Genomic DNA, 20,610 nt, shown 5'->3' on the forward strand with positions numbered 1-20,610 from the left:
AGCATTATGGTTTTATACCTGTTTTATGAACCTCGTTTTTATAAATCTGGCTTAGAGGGATGGATCTGCCTCCCTCGCAATGGAAAAATCCACATCAAGGGGAGTTCTCCAGGGTAATGGGTGTTCCCTGTGAGGCCTCTTGGGATGGCCTATTGGTGTTCCCCCAGACAAACCCCTCATTCTCTAGGCCAGGCCACCACCACTGTTTTCTGTAATAAATATGATAAATGAATAAGCAGGAATGAACAAAAGTTAATTGTTTTTTAGATGATACATAAATATTAAGAAAACTAAAATCTAAAATACGTTGACTAGGTTTTCCTGTACATTATATTTACACAACGATTCTGATTTTACCTTTCCACAAGCAGGTGCCCAGGAGGAAGGAATGATAGTCTCTGGGGCTCAGACGTCTCAGGCAGAGCAAAGAATCGACGAGGTGAGGGTCCTTTCCCCCCGTCCGCTGCTCCCTTTTGTTTTTATTTGAAGCATTTCTCAATAACGAATGCAAAATTAGGTTTGACTAGAAAAAGCTAGAAGACCACCCCAGTTCAGGATTGTGTATCATTAAGGAGGCCAGGCCCAGAAAGGATGTGAATTACCTCTCATCTCCAAGGATCTGTGACGGAAGTCAGAGATGACACATAAAAGCCATCTGTGATCTCTGAGCGAAAGGCACAGCCGGGATAAACTCAGCTGCAAAATGAGACGATTTGACCAGATGGTCTGTCACATCCCACCTAGTGGGGAGGAAGGCTAGTTTCTACGCTCAGATCTTCCATGCTGGAAGGACTTGCCCTCTCTGCTAAAGTGGATGCAGGAAGGAAAATCTATCATATTGTGGAATTGACCTCCTGATATAAAAAATAACTATGTTGGGATCAAGGTAGGTCCATAAAATTGAAATTTTTACCATACTTGTGGGGTAAGTTAATTTTCAAAGTTTGAAGTTTATGTATGCTGTAAAGCTGTGGCAAACTGCAGTCTTAAATAACCAGACTGCCCCATGGGGTATAAAATCTGAGCGTAAGCCCAGGGAATTACCTTCCAAGCCCTGGGGCCCACAGTCTGCATTCATGAAGCCCCTCTATTACAGTTTCTCCCAGGCCACCTAGGTAAGTGCATTTCTTGTCTTGTAGAGGCTCTGAAATGTCTCTCTTAAAAAAAAAAAAAAAATCAAGAAATTATGACTCAAGGACTTGAAACCCTAATGTTACCGGCAAAGCCTCATTTTTGCGGAATATAAAACACTCTGTCTCTTCCACTTCTAAGAGTTCGTTGAGAGAAGCCACCACTAGGTCATGTTCCTGCAGCATTTCCGGGTAGCGGGACACTGCTCGCTCGATCCTGGCCGAACGCCTCACAGGAGTGATAAGCTTCATGTCTTGCACTTCCGGCATTCCGTTTATTCTGAGAGACAGCAAGAGATGCATTCAAAACCTTCTAACTTCTTTCAAAATTCTACTTGTTAGTCTTTATTTTTTTCTTATGCCCTAATAAAGCACAAGAGACATGTCTATAGCAGCTCCCGCCCTAAGATGGACTTGCCCTCATTGTCAGAATCCGCTCTCAGACGGTGTCAGCACAGGGATTTAATTGAATTAAGTGTTAAGTGTGGTTTTATTTGAAGTCAGCTACTTGGCAGTTGGTGTTTGTCTATTCCATAAACTTTCAAAGAGCTGACGGGTTTTGAGGAAATTGGGCCTAACACCAAATGAGGCTGGACTAATGAATTCTAAGATTCTTTCTAGCTTTTGACAGTAAATTATTCAAAAAACATCTTGTAAGATGGTGGACCAAACCACAAATTGAAACTGGAACAAATCAGGCATCTTTCTGGTAACCTTGAATGCATTCCAATCACAGGCAGCCTGGAGGGTAAGATGCAAAGACCTTTCCACGCAGTGAATCCCGGTCACACATCACAAAACCACTGATCACATTAGCCTCACAAAACTCGTGGCCGGTCTGCTGAAAACGCTCATCATCAATCCCGGAGACAGTGAGAGGTGGTCTTCACGTCAGCTGCCTGCCTTCATCCACCCACGAGCTGACTACAGTGGGGAAATGACAGGTCTGAGACGGGAGTTTAGACTGGAAGAGGCCCAGCTGTGCTTTCCAGAGAACGAAGATACGGAACTGTGGTCTTGGTGCTTTTGTTTGGAATTTTCCTTTCAAGAGCACGAACAGAGATTGATGTTATACTAATGTTTTAGAAAATGACATTGATACCCCCTGACACAGTTCCTGAAATTACCATGGATTCTTACACTTACACTTGTCTCAAAACCAAACACTTTTGATACTGTGCGCGGTCTGTAACTAGTACATGCCTGACCGCCTCCCTGTTCTTACAGGGCTATTCACAGCTCCTTCCTGCCCACAGCTCCAGAGGTTGCCCTGCTTGGCAGTTTGTGCAGCAGCCCTGCTCCTGCCCTCCAGGACTGGCTGGAAAGGTGGGTGGGATCTGCAAGTGCAGCACAAATGAGGGTGAAGAGGGAGGACCAATGCCAGGAGGGAGAGGTGACCCCACTCCAGCAGCCCTCCTGACTCTGGCAGCTCCTTCCTCACTGAAGGTCAGGTCTCCTTGGGGGTGGTGAGAGGGGGGGATGGCGTGTGTACAGAGAAAGGACACAGATCTTTCTGGCACTGGTTCCAACCCTCCCCTCACCCTCAGCTCCTTCCCTTAACACCAAAGATGGATTAGACCACCTGGTTCTCGTATGAGGCAGAAGGTATCACTAATCTGATGGTATCCTGGATCTGTGGAGGAGAAATTGAGAATTGGACTTGAATTAGACCTGTGAACACAAGCCTGCTTTAGAGTTTGCTTACCTAGGGATCGGGGCGATCTGTAATTTGATACCAGGATGATTATCCTGTTCTGACTTGGTTATTTGGGGTGTTGCTAAGACCTGTTCCCTCTCTTTTAGAGAAAGACAAGACATCCCAGACTCCATCTTCTTGGCCAGCATTTCTATTGATGTTATATTAGTTTCAGCAGCTAAAGAGTCAGAGGTAATTCCTGTGTATACAAGGTCAAAAAGAAAAGATTTAGCAATTTAATACTGAAGCTAAAAAAATCAATAATATGAAACAGCAGTTATCTACAATGATTTCTCAGTGATCCTTATGGATTCCATATACTAAATAAAGGGTAATTGAGGGCTTCCCTGGTGGCGCAGTGGTTGAGAGTCCGCCTGCCAATGCAGGGGACACGGGTTCGTGCCCCGGTCCGGGAGGATCCCACATGCCGCGGACCGGCTGGGCCCGTGAGCCGTGGCCGCTGGGCCTGTGCATCCAGAGCCTGTGCTCCGCAACGGGAGAGGCCACAAGAGTGAGAGGCCCACGTACCGCAAAAAAAAAAAACCCCAAAACCAAAAAACAAGAGTAATTGACTTGGAGTGGGACTTACAACTAGTTTTTCCTGCTAAGCCCTGTAGTAACACCCTGCTACATCAGGCCATCCTCCTAACAAGCCCTCCAGGCAGCCTTGGGGCCTGTGAGAATGGATCCCTGCTACCCTTTAAACATTCTGAACACATCTCCATTCTCTTATTCGCTCTTGAGGGAGCTCCCTTCGTGACTAATCATTGGCCTCTTCTCACCCTTACATCACACCTTGGATCCATTTTTCCTGACTCATTAGGGTTATTAATTCACTTGACCTCCTGATCCCTCCCTACCCAGATGTGACCATACGGCTATCACCTTGGACAGTAGGTGAAAAAAATGTCTTGTGTTGGCACAATTTGCATGATAGCCCAACCATAACAACCAAAATTAAGGGAAGGAAATCAGGCTGAGACAGACAGATACTGTGGCTGGAGGCTGAGACCCCAAGAGAGGCCAACAGGGGCCAAGAGGGCCTTTCCCAAGAGGGAAAGGCATGGATTCCTGCCTCCTCTTTTTACCCCTTTGAAGAACACTGCCACACATTATAAACAAATACCTGAATTGTAGCATCATTCTCAGCAAGAGGACCACTGAGTATAGGTACTGTACAACCTTATTCCCCAAAGTAATGGGTTGGTTGGCTGTAATTCCTTATGACTTGATTGTTCCCCAAAGGTCAGTCTACCCCTTTGTTTTTTTTTTTTGGCTGCATGGCATGCATGGGAACTTAGTTCCCCGACCAGGGATTGAACCCAGGCCCTCGGCAGTGAGAGCGTGGAGTCTTACCACTGGACCGCCAGGGAATTCCCTAAACCTACACTTAAAGGAAAAAGATTTGTCACCTTCTAAGATTATAAAAATAATCCATTTTATTTTCTCAAGGTAGCTTTTTTTTCCCCCATTCATATAACAAATATTATAATTAATGTGCCACTCACTGTATTTGGCACATTTTTCATAGAAGAGTTCTCTAAAGGTTCTGGCCAATGACAGTAATGGTGAATTAAGTGAAATGATTCCTGAGATGAGTATGATTTAAAGGTATGACATGAATTTGGATGTGTATGTGTTGGTGGGCTTGTTATGATGAAACATGTAACTTAAACCAAAGCACCTCTCCCATTTGCCTCAGTCTCTTCTGGTAAAGAGTCACTTGCCTTCTCTCACCTTCTCTCCACGGAAGCAAGACACCCTAGTCTAGGCTGCTTTGGTGGAAACCTTTGTTTGGTGTTGAGCAGTACATTTACTTGTAATAATAGAATAGAAATGAATCAGCTGACGATGAAGGTCTAAAGGGCAGGCCATAGAAACCAAGAAGCAAGAGGCATTTCAGGGGACTTACAATTCTTTTTTTTACCCCCTATGTGTTCCTCAATGACTTCTACTTGAGTGGCTGGAGGGAATGAATTTAAATACAAAATAGTAGTACCTCCTGTGGTTCTGCCTGCGTCTTGCAAAATATTAAGGACAACTTCCCGCAACTCTTGTACTGGCTGGAAGGAAGAAAATACATGAACAGTATTAAAAACATTCATGGAAAAAAGTGATCTAAGGAACTTATGATGTTGTTCAACATCAAATAGACTTTTTATAACAAAAACATTTCCCTTTTTATCTCTTGTCTAACTATAAATAACATTTAAAAGGTTTCAGTTTTAGCTTTTATGGGAAAAATAAAGGAACAAAGAAAGTGTTGGTTAAATGCTGGCATGCTTGACTTTTTCTTTTACACAAAATTGCAGATTTTATATGAAATAACACCAAGAGATACACATTAAACTCAATAAAGTTAACTGTGGGAGGAAGAGAATGATAGTTGGGTACAGGAATAAAAGAATAAAGAAAATGAGAGGCTTTGCATAGAACAACCATGAGGATGTGTCACGAACTGTGAAATATGATCAGACCTCCGACACTCTGAGAGGTAAATAGGTACGTCTTATTTTTGCATGGGGGCTCACATTCTCAGAGGGCTAAGAGTAGTACGTATTTGGACAATGTGAAATTTCTTGTTTTTTTTTTGTGATACGCGGGCCTCTCACTGTTGTGGCCTCTCCCGTTGCAGAGCTCAGGCTCCAGACGCGCAGGCTCAGCGGCCATGGCTCACGGGCCCGGCCGCTCTGCGGCATGTGGGATCTTCCCGGACCGGGGCACGAACCTGTGTCCCCTGCATCGGCAGGTGGACTCTCAACCACTGCGCCACCAGGGAAGCCCCAATGTGAAATCTCTTCACGTCCATCCTGGGCATAAGTCTGGATATGGCAAAAGCCGGACAAGTCCATTTTGTGGATGCATACCATACTGTACTCCAAAAGTTAAATCTCGTCTGTGTTTGGGGTGCTGACCCTTAGCAGGCTGGACAAGTCCATTCTAGGGATGACATATTTAGAGTCTCTGAGGGCAAACTAACCCATTCTTTCTCGATGGTGAGTTCAGAAACTAAAAGTCTGTCAACTCCATTCATTGGAAACGTAGCTCACACGCTCAGAAGGCCGAACGAGAACAAACTGTGGGGAGTGGGCTCAGACACTCTTTGCTTTGGATAAGTGCATTGATGTACTGTGGAACTCAGAGTGACAGCAAATAATCGTTCTGTTGGATTGGGATTTACTCCTTCTGTAGACTGATGCATTCTCTTCTGCAGGAGTCACCTCAGACGGTCTACTGGTGGGGAATTCGAGAAACTGGCTTCAGGAGGGCTTCATCAGGAGTCTTCCCACGCGGCGCCCTTCCCAGTCTCTCGGCTTCTTGGTGGTAGCTGTCTCTTCGGCCTTTTTACTTAATTGCCAGGTAAGCAGCGTGCATCTTGCGGAGCGACCGCTCCTCGCCCCACTGACGTGTGCCACGCCAAGTGAGAGCGAGGTGTGCGAGTTGGGGGGGGAGTGCCGGCTTCTGACACGTAGGCTTGGGCTTCTCTGGGGCGGGTGGGTCCCGTGCTCCGAGGTGACACTTTTTGGTTGGTGCGAGGCTGGCGCGCTATATGCGAGCGCGAGGAATGCCGGGAGGGGCTGGTGGCGTGGGTGGTGGCAGTGACCCCGACAGCGGAGAACTGAGTGGGGTGGGGGGTTTGCTCACGTGGCCGCCGCCATGTTGTTTTTGGCATGCTTGACTTTAATGAAGAGATGTATTTATGGAAAGTTGTCTATAATAAAATTTCTCTAAATCAATTTTCTTATTGTCCCACATAAAGATTCTGATCCAAAGATGTAAAGCGAACCATACAGAAAATTTGACATATGTTTTTAGTGTTGTCGTAACTGAATTTTTGTTTTTATTATAGAAGTCATATATCTTTTTAATTTATTTATTTTTGGCTGTATTGGGTCTTTGTTGCTGTGCACGGGCTTCCTGGCAAGCAGGGGCTACTCTTTGTTGTGGTGTGTGGGCTTCTCATTGCGGTGGCTTCTCTTGTTGCGAGCTCGGGCTCTAGGTGCGTGGGCTTCAGTAGTTGTGGCCCACGGGCTCTAGAGCGCAGGCTTAGCAATTGTGGCGCACGGGCTTCGTTGCTCCACGGCATGTGGGATCTTCCCGGACCAGGGCTCGAACCCGTGTCCCCTGCATTGGCAGGCGGATTCTTAACCACTGCACCACCAGGGAAGCCCCAAAGTCATGTATCTTCTTACAGAAAACTGAACAATAGGTCAAATATGAAAAGGAAAATCACCCATAATCCCATCATCGAAATATAACCTTCAGTTAGCATTCTGGGCAATTTCCCCCCAGCCTTTCCTTTCTTTCTTCTTTCATTTGGTAAAATAACATAAAAAACAAAACGCCGCTGAGCTTGCGCGTCCAGAGCCCTGTGCTCCACAACGGGAGAGGCCACAACAGTGAGAGGCCCGCGTACCACAAAAAAAAACTATTATAGAAAAGTAATTTTCTGATAAAATTATCTGAGATAGCCATCCTTTTTAAAGCATGTTAACCAGGCCATGAAGCAGAACATCATAAATGAACTGTTACATTCTCATAGGAACATAGTATTTGGAGCCTGGTCTTCCTGACCTGGGACTTTTTTTTTAACATCTTTATTGGAGTATAATTGCTTTACAATGGTGTGTTAGTTTCAGCTTTATAACAAACTGAATCAGTTATACATATACATATGTTCCCATATCTCTTCCCTCTTGCATTTCCCTCCCTCCCACCCTCCCTATCCCACCCCTCTAGGTGGTCACAAAGAACCGAGCTGATCTCCCTGAGCTATGCGGCTGTTTCCCACTAGCTATCTATTTTACGTTTGGTAGTGTATATATGTCCATGCCACTCTCTCACTTTGTCCCAGCTTACCCATTCCCCTCCCCATATCCTCAATGCCATGCTCTAGTAGGTCTGTGTCTTTATTCGCGTCTTACCCCTAGGTTCTTGATTTTTTTTCTTAGATTCCATATATATGTGTTAGCATACGGTATTTGTTTTTCTCTTTCTGACTTGCTTCACTCTGTATGACAGACTCTAGGTCCATCCACCTCACTACAAATAACCCAATTTTGTTTCTTTTTATGGCTGAGTAATATTCCATTGTATACATGTGTCACATCTTCTTTATCCATTCATCTGTTGATGGACACTTAGGTTGCTTCCATGTCCTGGCTGTTGTACATAGAGCTGCAATAAACATTTTGGTACATGACTCTCTTGGAATTATGGTTTTCTCAGGGTATATGCCCAGTAGTGGGATTGCTGGGTCATATGGTAGTTCTATTTGTAGTTTTTTAAGGAACCTCCATACTGTTCTCCAGAGTGGCTGTATCAATTTACATTCCCACCAACAGTGCAAGAGTGTTCCCTTTTCTCCACACCCTCTCCAGCATATATTGTTTCTAGATTTTTTGATGATGGCCATTCTGACCGGTGTGATATGATATCTCATTGTAGTTTTGATTTGCATTTCTCTAATGATTAATGATGTTGATCATTCTTTCATGTGTTTGTTGGCAATCTGTATATCTTCTTTGGAGAAAAGTCTGTTTAGGTCTTCTGCCCAATTTTGGATTGGGTTGTTTGTTTTTTTGTTATTGAGCTGCATGAGCTGCTTATAAATTTTGGAGATTAATCCTTTGTCAGTTGCTTCATTTGCAAATATTTTCTCCCATTCTGAGGGCTGTCTTTTGGTCTTGTTTGTGGTTTCCTTTGCTGTGCAAAAGCTTTTAAGTTTCATTAGGTCCCATTTGTTTATTTATTTATTTTTTTCCATTTCTCTAAGAGGTGGGTCAAAAAGGATCTTGCTGTGATTTATGTCATAGAGTGTTCTGCCTAGGTTTTCCTCTAAGAGTTTGATAGTGCCTGACCTGGGACTCTGTATCAAGTAAATAACAGATATAAACTGACAACAGAGCATAAAAGCAAAGCTATCTATACATTTTTACAAAATCTAAAAGGCTGTAAGCTTAAGAAATGGGAATAAATGTACAGAATATATTGCAAAAGGTCTAATTATATAAAACACTCATTAAGTGTATTTTATATTTTCACAGGCTTCTAGGTAAAGACGATGCATTGAGTACACATTTCTTTTTTTTTTTACACATTTATTTCTAAACACTCTTGAAACTCTACTGAAATTATAATAATGGGATTAAAAAGGAGGCAATAACCACAGGGAAAAGAAGAAACAGCAACAAGATTTTGGAAGCTCGAATGTAGAAGGAAGAGGTAAGCAGTTTGACCAACTTGAAAGAGCCAAATTCTAAGCTGGCAGTGTGGCTGAGAAAGAACCTGATTCAACCCCAGAGCCTCTGAAAGGCTGAGGAATGGATGGAGGGGTCAAAATCAGGAGGGCCCTTGAGCACCTGTCAAAAAGCAGTCAGACCTGGGAATTCCCTGGTGGTCCACTGGTTAGGACTCGGCGCTTTCACTGCCACGGCCCTGGTTCAATCCCTGGCTGGGGAACTAAGATCCCACAAGGCACGTGGCTCGGGAAGTAAGCAAGTAAATAAATAAATATGGTCAGACCTCCAAATCCACCCTGCATCCCTGAACTCCATGCAGCCCGGTGACTGTGCCCCTCCCACCTTCATCCAAACAGGACACTGGCCATGTATCCTCCAAGTCTCTGGGGGATATCTTGCAAGATTGAGGGTGGGAGTGCCTACTGAAAAAAGGGATAAATGAAAGTTTCCACACTGAAGGTTGAGATACCCAGCTCTCTCCTCCCCCATAACGCCTGGTTTCTAGTTCCTGGGAAGAAGACTGGATGAGGCTTCTTCAGGGAATATAACCAGTCTTAGAAGGAAGACCTGAGGACACTGATATTGAGGGTTCTTCAGTCAGCTGACTCAGCCAAATCACCCTATGGTAAAGCCTCATCTGTGTCCAGAGTTTTTCACAAGCTTTTTAAAACCCACCTCTTATATTGAAACAGCCCAGTTTCACTGGCATCTGAGTAAAGCATTTAATGAACAATAGAGAACAACCCCCTACCCACCAAAAAAAAAAAAATGGTGAGAGAAGAAAAGTATTGGAGAAGAATCAGGCAATGCAGGAAGAAATGGGAATCTGAGGGTTTTGGTGGAAGGAGATCTCAGAATGACAGCCAATAAAGACAGGGGTAAAGAACAACCTGTCGAGCCTGGAACAGATCAAGAAGGGTCTGGGAGAAAAGTCTCTGAGAAAAAGAAATCAACAGAATATCTAATGTTTTGAAAGTATGGAGAAATTTAGATAATTATAGAAGAGTTTGGGAATTAATTATATAATAAATACTCAGAAAACTAAGCAAAGGGAAAACAAAATAATTTCAGGAAAATTATAAAACCATATTTGAAAGGCAAAGTAATCATAGTGTATACCACATGGCTCAATGCATATTTCTCACATAGTCATAACAATGTGAACACTGAATAGTGACCAGAATTTCCATATGACTCTAATGGAAATATGGAGGACAGTAAAAGTCTGCAGGGGTGATAGGGGTGTCTGTGTGTGTGTTGGGGATCTGTGTGAGTGTGTGTGAGAAAGAAGGTTAGATCCTCATCCTGTATAGTTGGATGTCTACAAATCATGTCTAAAGAGAAAAAAATCAAGAAATAGTAATATAAGCATGTTATCTGAAACTATCAAGGTAACAAAATACTCAGTTTGCTCTGGGAAGTGGGAAATGGGAGGGGAGGGAAACAGAGACCTTATGGAACAGACCTTATGAAATTATTTATTTAAACTATGTCCATGTACAAGTCTGATTTTCAACAATCATGGAAAAGGTATGGTAGAATATATGATGAGATGGAAAGTGATATTATAGGGAAAAGAGTTATGAAACTATTTAATGCAGTCTTTGTTAAAAAAATTATATATAGGGCTTCCCTGGTGGTGGAGTGGTTAAGAATCCGCCTGCCAATGCAGGGGACACGGGTTCGATCCCTGGCCCAGGAAGATCCCACATGCCACGGAGCAACTAAGCCCGCGTGCCAGAACTGCTGAGCCTGCGCTCTAGAGCCTGTGCTCTAGAGCCTGCGAGCCATAACTACTGAAGCCCGTGCACCTAGAGCCTGTGCTCCGCAACAAGAGAAGCCACCGCAATGAGAAGCCCATGCACTGCAACAAAGAGTAGCCCCTGCTCGCTGCAACTAGGGAAAAGCCCGTGTGCAGCAACGAAGAGCCAACACAGCCAAAAATAAAAATAAATTTATTAAAAAAAAATTATATATAGACAGTGGTTTTACTAGGTTTTAGGATTAAAAGTTATTTCATAAAATAGCCCTGAATTATTGATTTATGGACATTGATGTGTTGGGTTTAATATATTTTTAGGTTCTTTATGGAGAGGTATGGTTTTCTTAGTATTGGCTATTGACGTTACATTATAATTTTCTATGCTATTACTTTTCACAAGTGCTTATTTCTACAATGAGTGTAAAGTGAGACATATTCGCTTGACAAGAAAGTGATTCTATTGGTTTACATGTAACACTATATTCTACAAAATAAATATTTTAATTAAAATGTTCATAAAGGACATATTGTACTTCATATTTTGCGTATAACTTTATGAATTAGAAGCTTCAACATTACATTACATAACCTCCATTTTGCAAACAACAGAGAAGTCATATGAAAGAGAAGTTTTAAGAATTTACCTACTCAAGATAGATACTTACTCTGGCCCCATTTCTAATGGCCTCTTCATATAGCCCAATAACATCAAAGGTGCCTTTACTTGCCAACAACTTTGCTTTGCAGATCCAGAATTTAGCAAATTTTTCAGCCTCAGGAATACTGGACAAAATGGCAAATATTTCATTAGAATGTACACCCTGGAAAAAAGAAAAATACCCAGAGGTAGTTATTGCTGTCTTGCTGTTATTCTCTCCTAATATTTATCATAGAAGGTATGCAGAAATCAGTCTGATCAATGTTTTTTTGAATTAAAAAAAAATTCAATTTTATTGAAGTAGTTTATATAAGATGCACCCGTTTAAATAGTATGTTTTGATGAATTTTGACACTGATGATTAAATTTTAAGTTAAGAGACCAAATAGAAAAATATTTATCATAGTTGAAAGTAAGAAATATGTTCTACATTTTTATGCAAAACCAAAACCAAACCAAACGAAACCAAACCCTGGAGTATTCAGCCATTCATGTATTTCTTACGTATTCATAATGTGAACACTGAATGGTGACCAGAATTTCCACTTGACCCTAACAGAAGAATGAAGGATGGCAAAGGCATGCAAGGGTCATGGGTGTATATGTGTGTGTGCTGGGGATCCACACAGGTGTATATAAAGATAAAGAGGGTTAAATCCCACAAAAAGGAACTTTAAAATGGCTTCACTGGTTTGGTTCCCTTCTGCCTTGTACCAAGAGCAGTGCAGTGACATGGACCAGGAGGAATATGAAGAGATACCATGCCCAGAAACCCAGGCACTGGCACACTCAGCCAAGCAGCACCTCCTACTTCTCCTGAGATGGGAAAGACACAAGGGTAAGTTCACAGTCAAGAATCACTAATGTTTGAGAAAACCAACACTACATGAAAGAGGCATAAAACTCAAGAACCAGAAGAATGAACACTGGAGCAAACAGCTGATGGAGCAAAGAGAAATACATTTTAAGAGTACTGTAGTCAGGACAGGAATAAAGACGCAAAAGTAGAGAATGGACTTGAGGACACAGGGAGGGGGAGGGTAAGCTGGGATGAAGTGAGAGAGTGGCATGGACTTATATATACTACCAAGTGTAAAATAGATAACTAGTGGGAAGCAGCTGCATAGCACAGGGAGATCAGCTCGGTGCTTTGTGACTACCTAAGGGTGGGGGTGGGATTGGGAGGGAGACGCAAGAGGGAGGAGATATGGGGATATACGTATGGGTATAGCTGATTCACTTGGCTATAAAGCAGAAACTAACACACCACTGTAAAGCAATTATACTCCAATAAAGATGTTAAAATAAAAAACCTGTAGTCAATATCTTCAGAGTGATAAGAGAATATTGCCATCATAAAACTAGAATGAATGTTATGAAAAAGAATCAATAGAAAGGCAGAACAGTGACATGGACATTGCTGAAGAATAAATCAGTGAGCTGAAAATCTGGCTGTGGAATTCTTCCACAACCCCGTGCAACAGAACAAAGAAATGAAGAGTATAAAAGAAAAGTTAAGAGTTCTGGAGGATACATCTATTACTCAAGAATTCCAATATCCATGTAATAGAATTTCTAGAAGAAAAAGTAGAGAAAGAACAAAGCAGAACATACACTCAAAGCAGTTGTAGAAGAAAATTCCCAAAGACTGAACAAAGAAACAAGCGTTCAGACTGCAAGGTCCTCAGAGAGCTAAGCAAGATGGATGAAAAAAGACCCATACTTAGAAAACCAAGGAGGGAATTCCCTGGTGGTCCAGTGGTTAGGACTCCATGCTTCTACTGCATGGAGCGTGGGTTCGATCCCTGGTCAGGGAACTAAGGGCCTGCAAGCTGCATGGTACGGCCAATTAAAAAAAAAAAGGGGATAAAAGGAAAATCTTAAATCCTTCCAGAAAGGGGAAAAAAAGGATTACCTATACAGGAATGAGAATTAGACTGACATGAGACTTTAATAACTCAACAATTCCAGATGTAAGAAAGAAAATGATAGAGTAATAACTTCAAATTTTCCAGGGAAGACCATGTGAATTTAGAAATTTCCCCCAGACAAACTATGAATCCAGCAGGAAGGTGAAATAATGATATTTTTACAAGTATAACAACTCAGAAAGTTTACCATTCAAAAACATAAAGTTACTAGTGAACAAACTTTAGAATTCAAGTGGAAGACTTGAAACGAAAGTAACCACGAGAAGAATATATAACTTGCATACCATGTTTGAACTCACACTTACCACTTTCTTTTGTGATTTCAACTTATATGCTTTCTTTAGGAAATAAAGAAAACTGGATAAAGAGTTGAGGGAAAATAAACCAAAAAATAATTCATGTAAGTTGAATTACAAAATAAAACGGCAGAGATAAAGTTAAACATATGCATAATTATTACTATAGATGTATATGGGCTAAATGCACTTTTTTAAAAGCAGGGAGTTCCAGATTTGGCTAGAGAAATTAAATTGTATGTATTCATGAGATATACCTTTAAAAATAAAGGGATAGAAAAAAATTTACTAGACAAATTTTAAGAACAACAAAGCAGATGTGGCAAGATTAATATCAGACAAAAGAAAAATCAAAGCAAGTCATGAATCTTTAGTACCTAACAACATAACTTTGAAAAATAGAAAGTAAATGTTGACAGAAATACAAAATGAAATTATCAATCACAAATCACAGTGCCAGTGAGAGACTCTGGCATATTTCTTTCAGAGAGCGATGGATACCCATGTAGAATTTTCTGTTCAACAGAGAATACATATCCTTTTCAAACACTTTTGGAACATTCACCAAGACTGATCAGACATTAAAACCACAAAGAAAATTTCAACATTCACCAACCACAATGCAGTACAATTAAAAATTGACAGCCAGAAAAAACTAAAAAAGAACCCCAAAAAACCCAACACCAACAAAACCAACTACATATCTGGGAGTTAAAAGATACCAAACATAAAACAGATAGGCTAGTGGGAAGCAGCCGCATAGCACAGGGAGATCAGCTCGGTGCTTTGTGACCACCTAGAGGGGTGGGATAGGGAGGGTGGGAGGGAGACGCAAGAGGGAAGAGATATGGGAACATATGTATATGTATAACTGATTCACTTTGTTATAAAGCAGAAACTAACACACCATTGTAAAGCAATTATACTCCAATAAAGATGTTAAAAAAAAAGATACTCTTCTAAGATAACTTTTGGATTAAAGAAGAACTCAAAATGGAAATCTCAAACTCGAAATGAAAACGAGAACATGTCAGTTATTAGGCTATGATCTCTTAGCTCTAAACCCACCTTTTATCCTCTGCTTTGCTGTGTAGAATTCTGTAAATGTGCTGGAATTCTATAAATCACTTTCTGCTTTGACAGTTCTCTGATGGGCTCGGCCAGTATGGGGCACTAGAGGGAGGTTGCAGGGCTGGAGAAGAGAGGGGACTGCCTCTTTCCCTTTTGCTTTCATCACCCCAGCAATGGTCCTTCACTCTAGCAGCAGCAGTTGGTTCTAGCCTCTACCTTTTTTCCCTGGCATTCACAGACTCTGCCTCACTGTGCTCCTTCAGAGGCAAAAGCACCAACCGGGTAGCTAGCATTGTTTTCTCAAGGTCTGAATCCCAGCTCTTTAGGGCCCCTCCTCCAGCTCCGTAGCACCAGCATTGCTAGTAGTATGCCCTCCTTAGAGTTGGAGTCCCACTTCCACCAGGGTTTGTCTCTCCTAGCTGCTAGGTTCTGATATCCCCAACCTCTCTTTGTTCCCCTTTCTTCCTTGAAGGGTCTGCTTCAAGGAAACTCACATAAGACAGTCTGAAACCAACCTTCATATTACATTCTTTCTATTGAGATACCTTGTGTTTCTGTTTTTCTGACTTGACTCTAACTGATACAAAACATTACCTAGTCAAACATGAAGGATATGACCAAAGCTAAATTCAGAGGCAAACTGATAGCACTAAAAAATATTTTTAATAAAATAAGACTGACATAAATGCTCTAAGATTTCAACTAAAAAAGCTAGAAAAAGAAAAATAAACATAAAAATAGATGCAGACACTGATGCAAGAGAAAAAAATAAAACCCAAAAGATGTCCTTTTAAAAAGATGAATAGAGAAATCTTTAGCAAGTCTGATTTAAATAAAAGGAACAGAATTAGTCAAATTGGCTCAAGAAATATAAAACCTAAGTAGACCAATGACCATGGAAAATATTGAAGAAATAGAATATTATCCCCCAAAGTCCAGATGATTTTACAGGTAAGTTCTTACCAAACCTTCAAAGAACAAAATAATTCTAATGAATCTCGATTGCAAATAAAATATGTTCAGGGTACAGGAAAAAAGGAAAATACCCAACTCATTCGACAAAGCCAGCATAATACTGATACTAGGAAAACACAAGAAAAGACAACCAAAGAACACATATAAAAATCTGAAATAAGTGCAACTCAGAAAACCATATAATTAATTCATTTCTCTACATACCTATACTGTCAAGTAAATGCATAAAAATTGTCTGGAAGGATAATGGGCAATAGTGGTCACCTCCAGGGAGAAGCCTGGCGTGCGTACCTTGTGTGTGTGCGCGTGCACCTGCGCAAGTGCTGGGAGTAATTTACCTGTATGATTTGAAATGCTTTTAATAATAAAAATGTATTCAGGTATTTTTTTAATGCAATGAAAACAAGAGAAAGAACAAACAATGAACTGAAGTTTAATTCCACAAAAGAGACGGAATTAATGTTTAACTGAATCTAATGAAAAAACTGCCCAGAGTAGACCTAATTTGAAGGTTTCCTTTTTTTTGCTGATATACAATACTACCAGTCAAACGACAGAACTGACTTTGCTTCAGGCAAGGACCTTAGTATAGAAGTCTATCCAGTTATTTTTTATTAATATATTTTTCCTTCAAAGAATATCCTAAGGATCATACCCTTTGCTTACCATTTACTTTATCCTCATCTGCAAAATCCAAGATACAATTTAGATGCCATTCATAGCTACCTAGAGATTTTAGCATAATCTAATACCACATGAGGCCTTGCCTTTTGACTTTATCTAAATGTCAAATGTTTACTCTTTGGACCGCCATACATGAAGAAGGCAGAGTTCCTTTTGGATCCCTCTGGAGCCAGACTACTTGGGTTAATTTCCCAACTTCTCTGTGCCTCAGCTTCATTTGTAAAGTGAATATCTTAAGTTATTATGTAATTGTATGAAATAATATTAGTGCTTAGAACAGTACTTGGCATACGAGTCATTATTTAAGTACATGTTTATTATTATTACTATCCTTCCTCTCTATTAAAAGGAGGAGCTAAATTTCTGCTTAGACAGAGGTTATCTCCCCTACACTATATTTAACAAAAATGTTTAAAAAACTCTAAGATTCAGCAAAGCTTTGGGAGCTTATTGTTCTCACTCACCCCTTCAATGAGCTGTAGACATTCTGTCAGAGTGTTGTTAATTTTACTGGATAGTTCAAGTTGTGCTTTCTTTTCTTCCTCTTCTTTTTCCATACTCTTCCAGAATGAAATATTCATTTCCTCTATTATTTTTCTTTTTGTTTTAAGTTCCATAGGAGGCCGTTTATAGATCCTTCCCTTCGATTTCTGCCATTCTTCCAACTGTTTCCTGTTATACAATTAAAGAGGGAGATGGTTTTAGGGGTCTTTTTTGGTACATGGTTAAGCTTCTAAAGTATGACATGCATAGATTATCACTGAACACCTTCAACTAGAAAGTCAGGAGAATGTTTTAAAAATAATTTACCAATTGGTATTGGAAGCACTGGTTGCCCCCACCCTTCAGAAGCCAGATGCCAGACGGATTAGTCAGGTTACAACAGGTGGTTAGCATCTCAATCTTCACATTCCTTAATTTTCTGATTATTCTTCAATATTTTTCTCTGAAAATTTTTATTTTACCTGTATGCTACTCCTGATGATTGCTGTCCTAAGACATCCCTCCATCTCTGAGATCACTAACTCAGCACTCCCATTTCTCTTATCATAAGCTTTGTATCTGCCACTCAACCACACTCACCAACCCTGTATCCTGCCCTCAGTGGGGTCTTGGCCACTCAAAGCGACCCACTTTGCCCAGTTCCTTAGCCCTCTCCTACCACACATGACCCCCTCTCTTCCCCTAACAAGATCAGTAATTTCAGGGCTCTTTTCTTAAGCAGCTAGTCTCTGAGGGTGCCAAGTCCTAATCCTTGCTCTCCCCACACTGTTCACTCTCCACTCCTGCTCCTGGGCAGTCCACAGACTACTGTTGAAGGAGGCACCAAGACATGTAGGCCCAAGATCTGAGTGTAGGCTCTTCAGTTTCTTTAAATTACAACTACATGTTTATGACTCACAAACGTACAATTCAGCCCAGATCACTCTCTCTAGGGTCCCAAACTTTGTAAACTCCAGTGCCTGACTGATATCTTTTATTTGATCTCTGGCAGGCATTTAAAATTTAACATTGTTCAAAACAAAGCTCTTGATTTTCATCTCCAAATCTTTTCCCAAACAGCCTTCCCTACATTGGTAAACAGTGCCCCAATCTACCCAGTTGCTAGGGCCTAAAATGGGGAGTTGTCTTGAGTAGTCCTTTCTTTTCCCCACGTCCAACACATCATCATATAATCAGTATTGATTCTATCTCCATTACCACCATTCTTGTCCAGATCACTGTCACCTTCTGTCTGAAATGCTGCAGCAGCTTCCTAACTCATCTCCTTCCTTCCACTCTAACCCTTTTCAAATTCATCCTGTGCACAGCAGCTAGTGATCTTTATAATGTAAACCAGAGTCATGGCCAGGAACTTTCCATGGCTCTTGGAATAAAATTCAAAATATTCTGTGGCCGGAGGCGCAGTGCAGGTTGGTTCCTGCCTAGTTCTCCAACCTCATGTCACAGCACTCTCCCCTCACTCACTGCCTTCCAGGAGCTCTGGCATTTTTTCCGTTACTTGACCCAAGCTCATTCCTCCCTCAGGGTCTTGTATTGTCTGTCTTCAGTCCTCTGCTCAAATGATACCTCCTTGAAGAGGTAATTTTCTGTAGTTATTCTGTCTTAATCAACATGTTGATTTTCTATCTTTTCTACTAGAATGCAAGGTCTATGAAGACAGAAACCTTGGACGTCCCAGCGCCTAGCGTAGTGTTTAGAACACGTAAGTGTTTAATTACAGTAAAATTCACCTTTTTTGGTACACAGTTCTGTGAATTTTGACAAATGCATGAAATCACGTGACTGTGACTACAATCAAGATATAACACCCTCAAAAATGCCCCTGTGTTCCTCGGTGGTCAACCCTGCCACCCATGCCAGCTCCCAGCAGTCACTGATTGGTTTGCTGTCCTTATAGCTTTGCTTTTTCCAGAAAATCAGTAACTATTTAAAAAAATTATTTATTTATTTATGGCTGTGTTGGGTCTTCGTTGCTGCACATGGGCTTTCTCTAGTTGCGGCAAGCGGGAGCTACTCTTTGTTGCAGTGCGCGGGCTTCTCATTGCGGTGGCTTCTCTTGTTGCAGAGCAGGGGCTCTATGTGTGTGGGCTTCAGTAGTCGTGGCATGTGGGCTCAGTAGTTGTGGCTTGCGGGCTCTAGAGTGCAGGCTCAGTAGTTGTGGCGCACGGGCTTCGTTGCTCCGCGGCATGTGGGATCTTCCCAGACTAGGACTTGAACCCGTGTCCCCTGTACTGGCAGGTGGATTCTTAACCACTGTGCCACCAGGGAAGCCCTGGAGAAAATCAGTAACTATTAACTCTCTTGTTTCTCCCTTGATTTCTGAGCACAGTCCATACAGTGCTTATATTAGCCCTAACTGCTTCCCCTTTACCTTCACTGGCTTCATGACAGAAGCTGAGTCATCTGGCATGTGTTTCCCCTATGTTCCTGGCATTCTTATCTCCTTAGCCTTGCTTCTAATCACAAATGAAGAGGGAACTTGCCTTTTCTAAAGCTAACGTATTCCTAGGACCTGGCTTTATTATTCTAGTACTTTCCATATATACACCAGAAAAAACGTCTGTAATAGTAGACTGTGATTGTGTGCTCACCACTGTATCTCCCACTGTAGGTGCTAAAGGAACACTCGAGGAATGAGAGAGTGATCTATCCTTCTCCACAGACTCCTCCTCTTTTTTGTCATCAAACTTGGCCCAACTGTAATCTGTCTTAGGACCCATCATCTGTTATCTGGTCTACACTGCAAGCTCCAGGGTAGGGACCCTGACCTCATCATTCACCAGCTCAAGGGCTTTGCACTCAGTTTTCTTTTTGTTCACAAGACTCGTCCTTCTTCCTGTCACTGTCCTTTTCCCAGCCCAGGTGTCACTGCTGAAAGTACCTCCCCTGACCTTTCTATCTAAAGTCATTCCAGCCTCCCTCTCTCAGTCGCATCATCCTGAATTAAGTTGTTTATTTTCTGTCTCTTCAGGAGGGCAGAGAGCTTGTGAGTGGTGTTCAGGGCTGTATTCAGAGAATAAATCCTGCCCTCACTTCACTCTGCTATACCTTTTAGCTACCATCTAATTTTACATGTTCCTTTTGCCCTTGCCAGGAATCTCCTTATTTTCTACTCCAATCAAGTGTACAGAGGTGCTTCTCCTGGGAGGTTCACCACATCATGAGAATATGTCTGGTTCTGTGCAGAAAGTGTATGAAATCCTTTGGCTCAGTTTCAAGCATCACACATGTTAATGTTAACTCCCAGCAGCCTGAGATCCTGACTTCTAACATCTGAACTCTGTATGTGAACTGATTACTTCTCTCTGCCTTAGCGTACTTTCCAAAACTTGGCCTGCTCAGACTCATAGAAGTTTCCGCTCCTTCTTCTCTGATATCTTTTCGGATTTCACACTAGTTGGCTTGACAAGGGACTACCATTTCTGCACTTCCTAGCGGTGTAAGTTCATTACTCTGGCTCCTCCTACCCTGCCTCTTCTGTTGCTGTTCATTCCCTGCAGGGCACTTCTTGCATGAATGGTCTACCTCTGCAACCTCTACTTCTTTCTTTCTTTCTTTTTTTTTTTTTTTTTTTTTTTTTTTGTGATACGCGGGCCTCTCACTGCTGTGGCCTCTCCCGTTGCGGAGCACAGGCTCCAGACGCACAGGCTCAGTGGCCACG

At 41.7% G+C, this 20,610-nt stretch overlaps 1 protein-coding gene and 1 long non-coding RNA gene across 5 annotated transcripts in view; one reads left to right on the forward strand and one right to left on the reverse strand.

The window, feature by feature from the left end:
* The window catches only part of LOC131765482 (uncharacterized), a 41,883-nt gene extending 30,536 nt beyond the window's left edge, over positions 1–11,347 (forward strand). Inside the window, exons 4-9 of one of the 4 annotated variants that reach the window (XR_010835232.1) lie at positions 372–439; positions 2,387–2,456; positions 2,934–3,018; positions 6,041–6,186; positions 8,874–9,051; positions 10,695–11,343. This is a non-coding gene — a long non-coding RNA (uncharacterized lncRNA). Of the gene's footprint in view, positions 1–368; positions 440–2,386; positions 2,457–2,933; positions 3,019–6,040; positions 6,187–8,873; positions 9,052–10,694 lie in introns of all 4 variants that reach the window. The other 3 variants (XR_010835235.1, XR_010835234.1, XR_010835233.1) reach the window with 3 other exon arrangements.
* Positions 315–20,610, reverse strand: part of CKAP2L (cytoskeleton associated protein 2 like) — a 32,111-nt gene continuing 11,815 nt past the window's right edge. Inside the window, exons 5-9 of the mRNA XM_059079087.2 lie at positions 16,910–17,117; positions 11,496–11,651; positions 4,826–4,889; positions 2,836–3,025; positions 315–1,410 (exon numbers count right to left, since the gene is read on the reverse strand). Of these exons, the coding sequence (XP_058935070.1) occupies positions 1,185–1,410; positions 2,836–3,025; positions 4,826–4,889; positions 11,496–11,651; positions 16,910–17,117 (844 nt within the window). The 3' untranslated portion in view covers positions 315–1,184. The remainder of the gene's footprint in view (positions 1,411–2,835; positions 3,026–4,825; positions 4,890–11,495; positions 11,652–16,909; positions 17,118–20,610) is intronic.

This window comes from Kogia breviceps, chromosome 11 (genome assembly GCF_026419965.1).
Source record: "Kogia breviceps isolate mKogBre1 chromosome 11, mKogBre1 haplotype 1, whole genome shotgun sequence".
NCBI classification, from domain to species: domain Eukaryota; kingdom Metazoa; phylum Chordata; class Mammalia; order Artiodactyla; family Physeteridae; genus Kogia; species Kogia breviceps.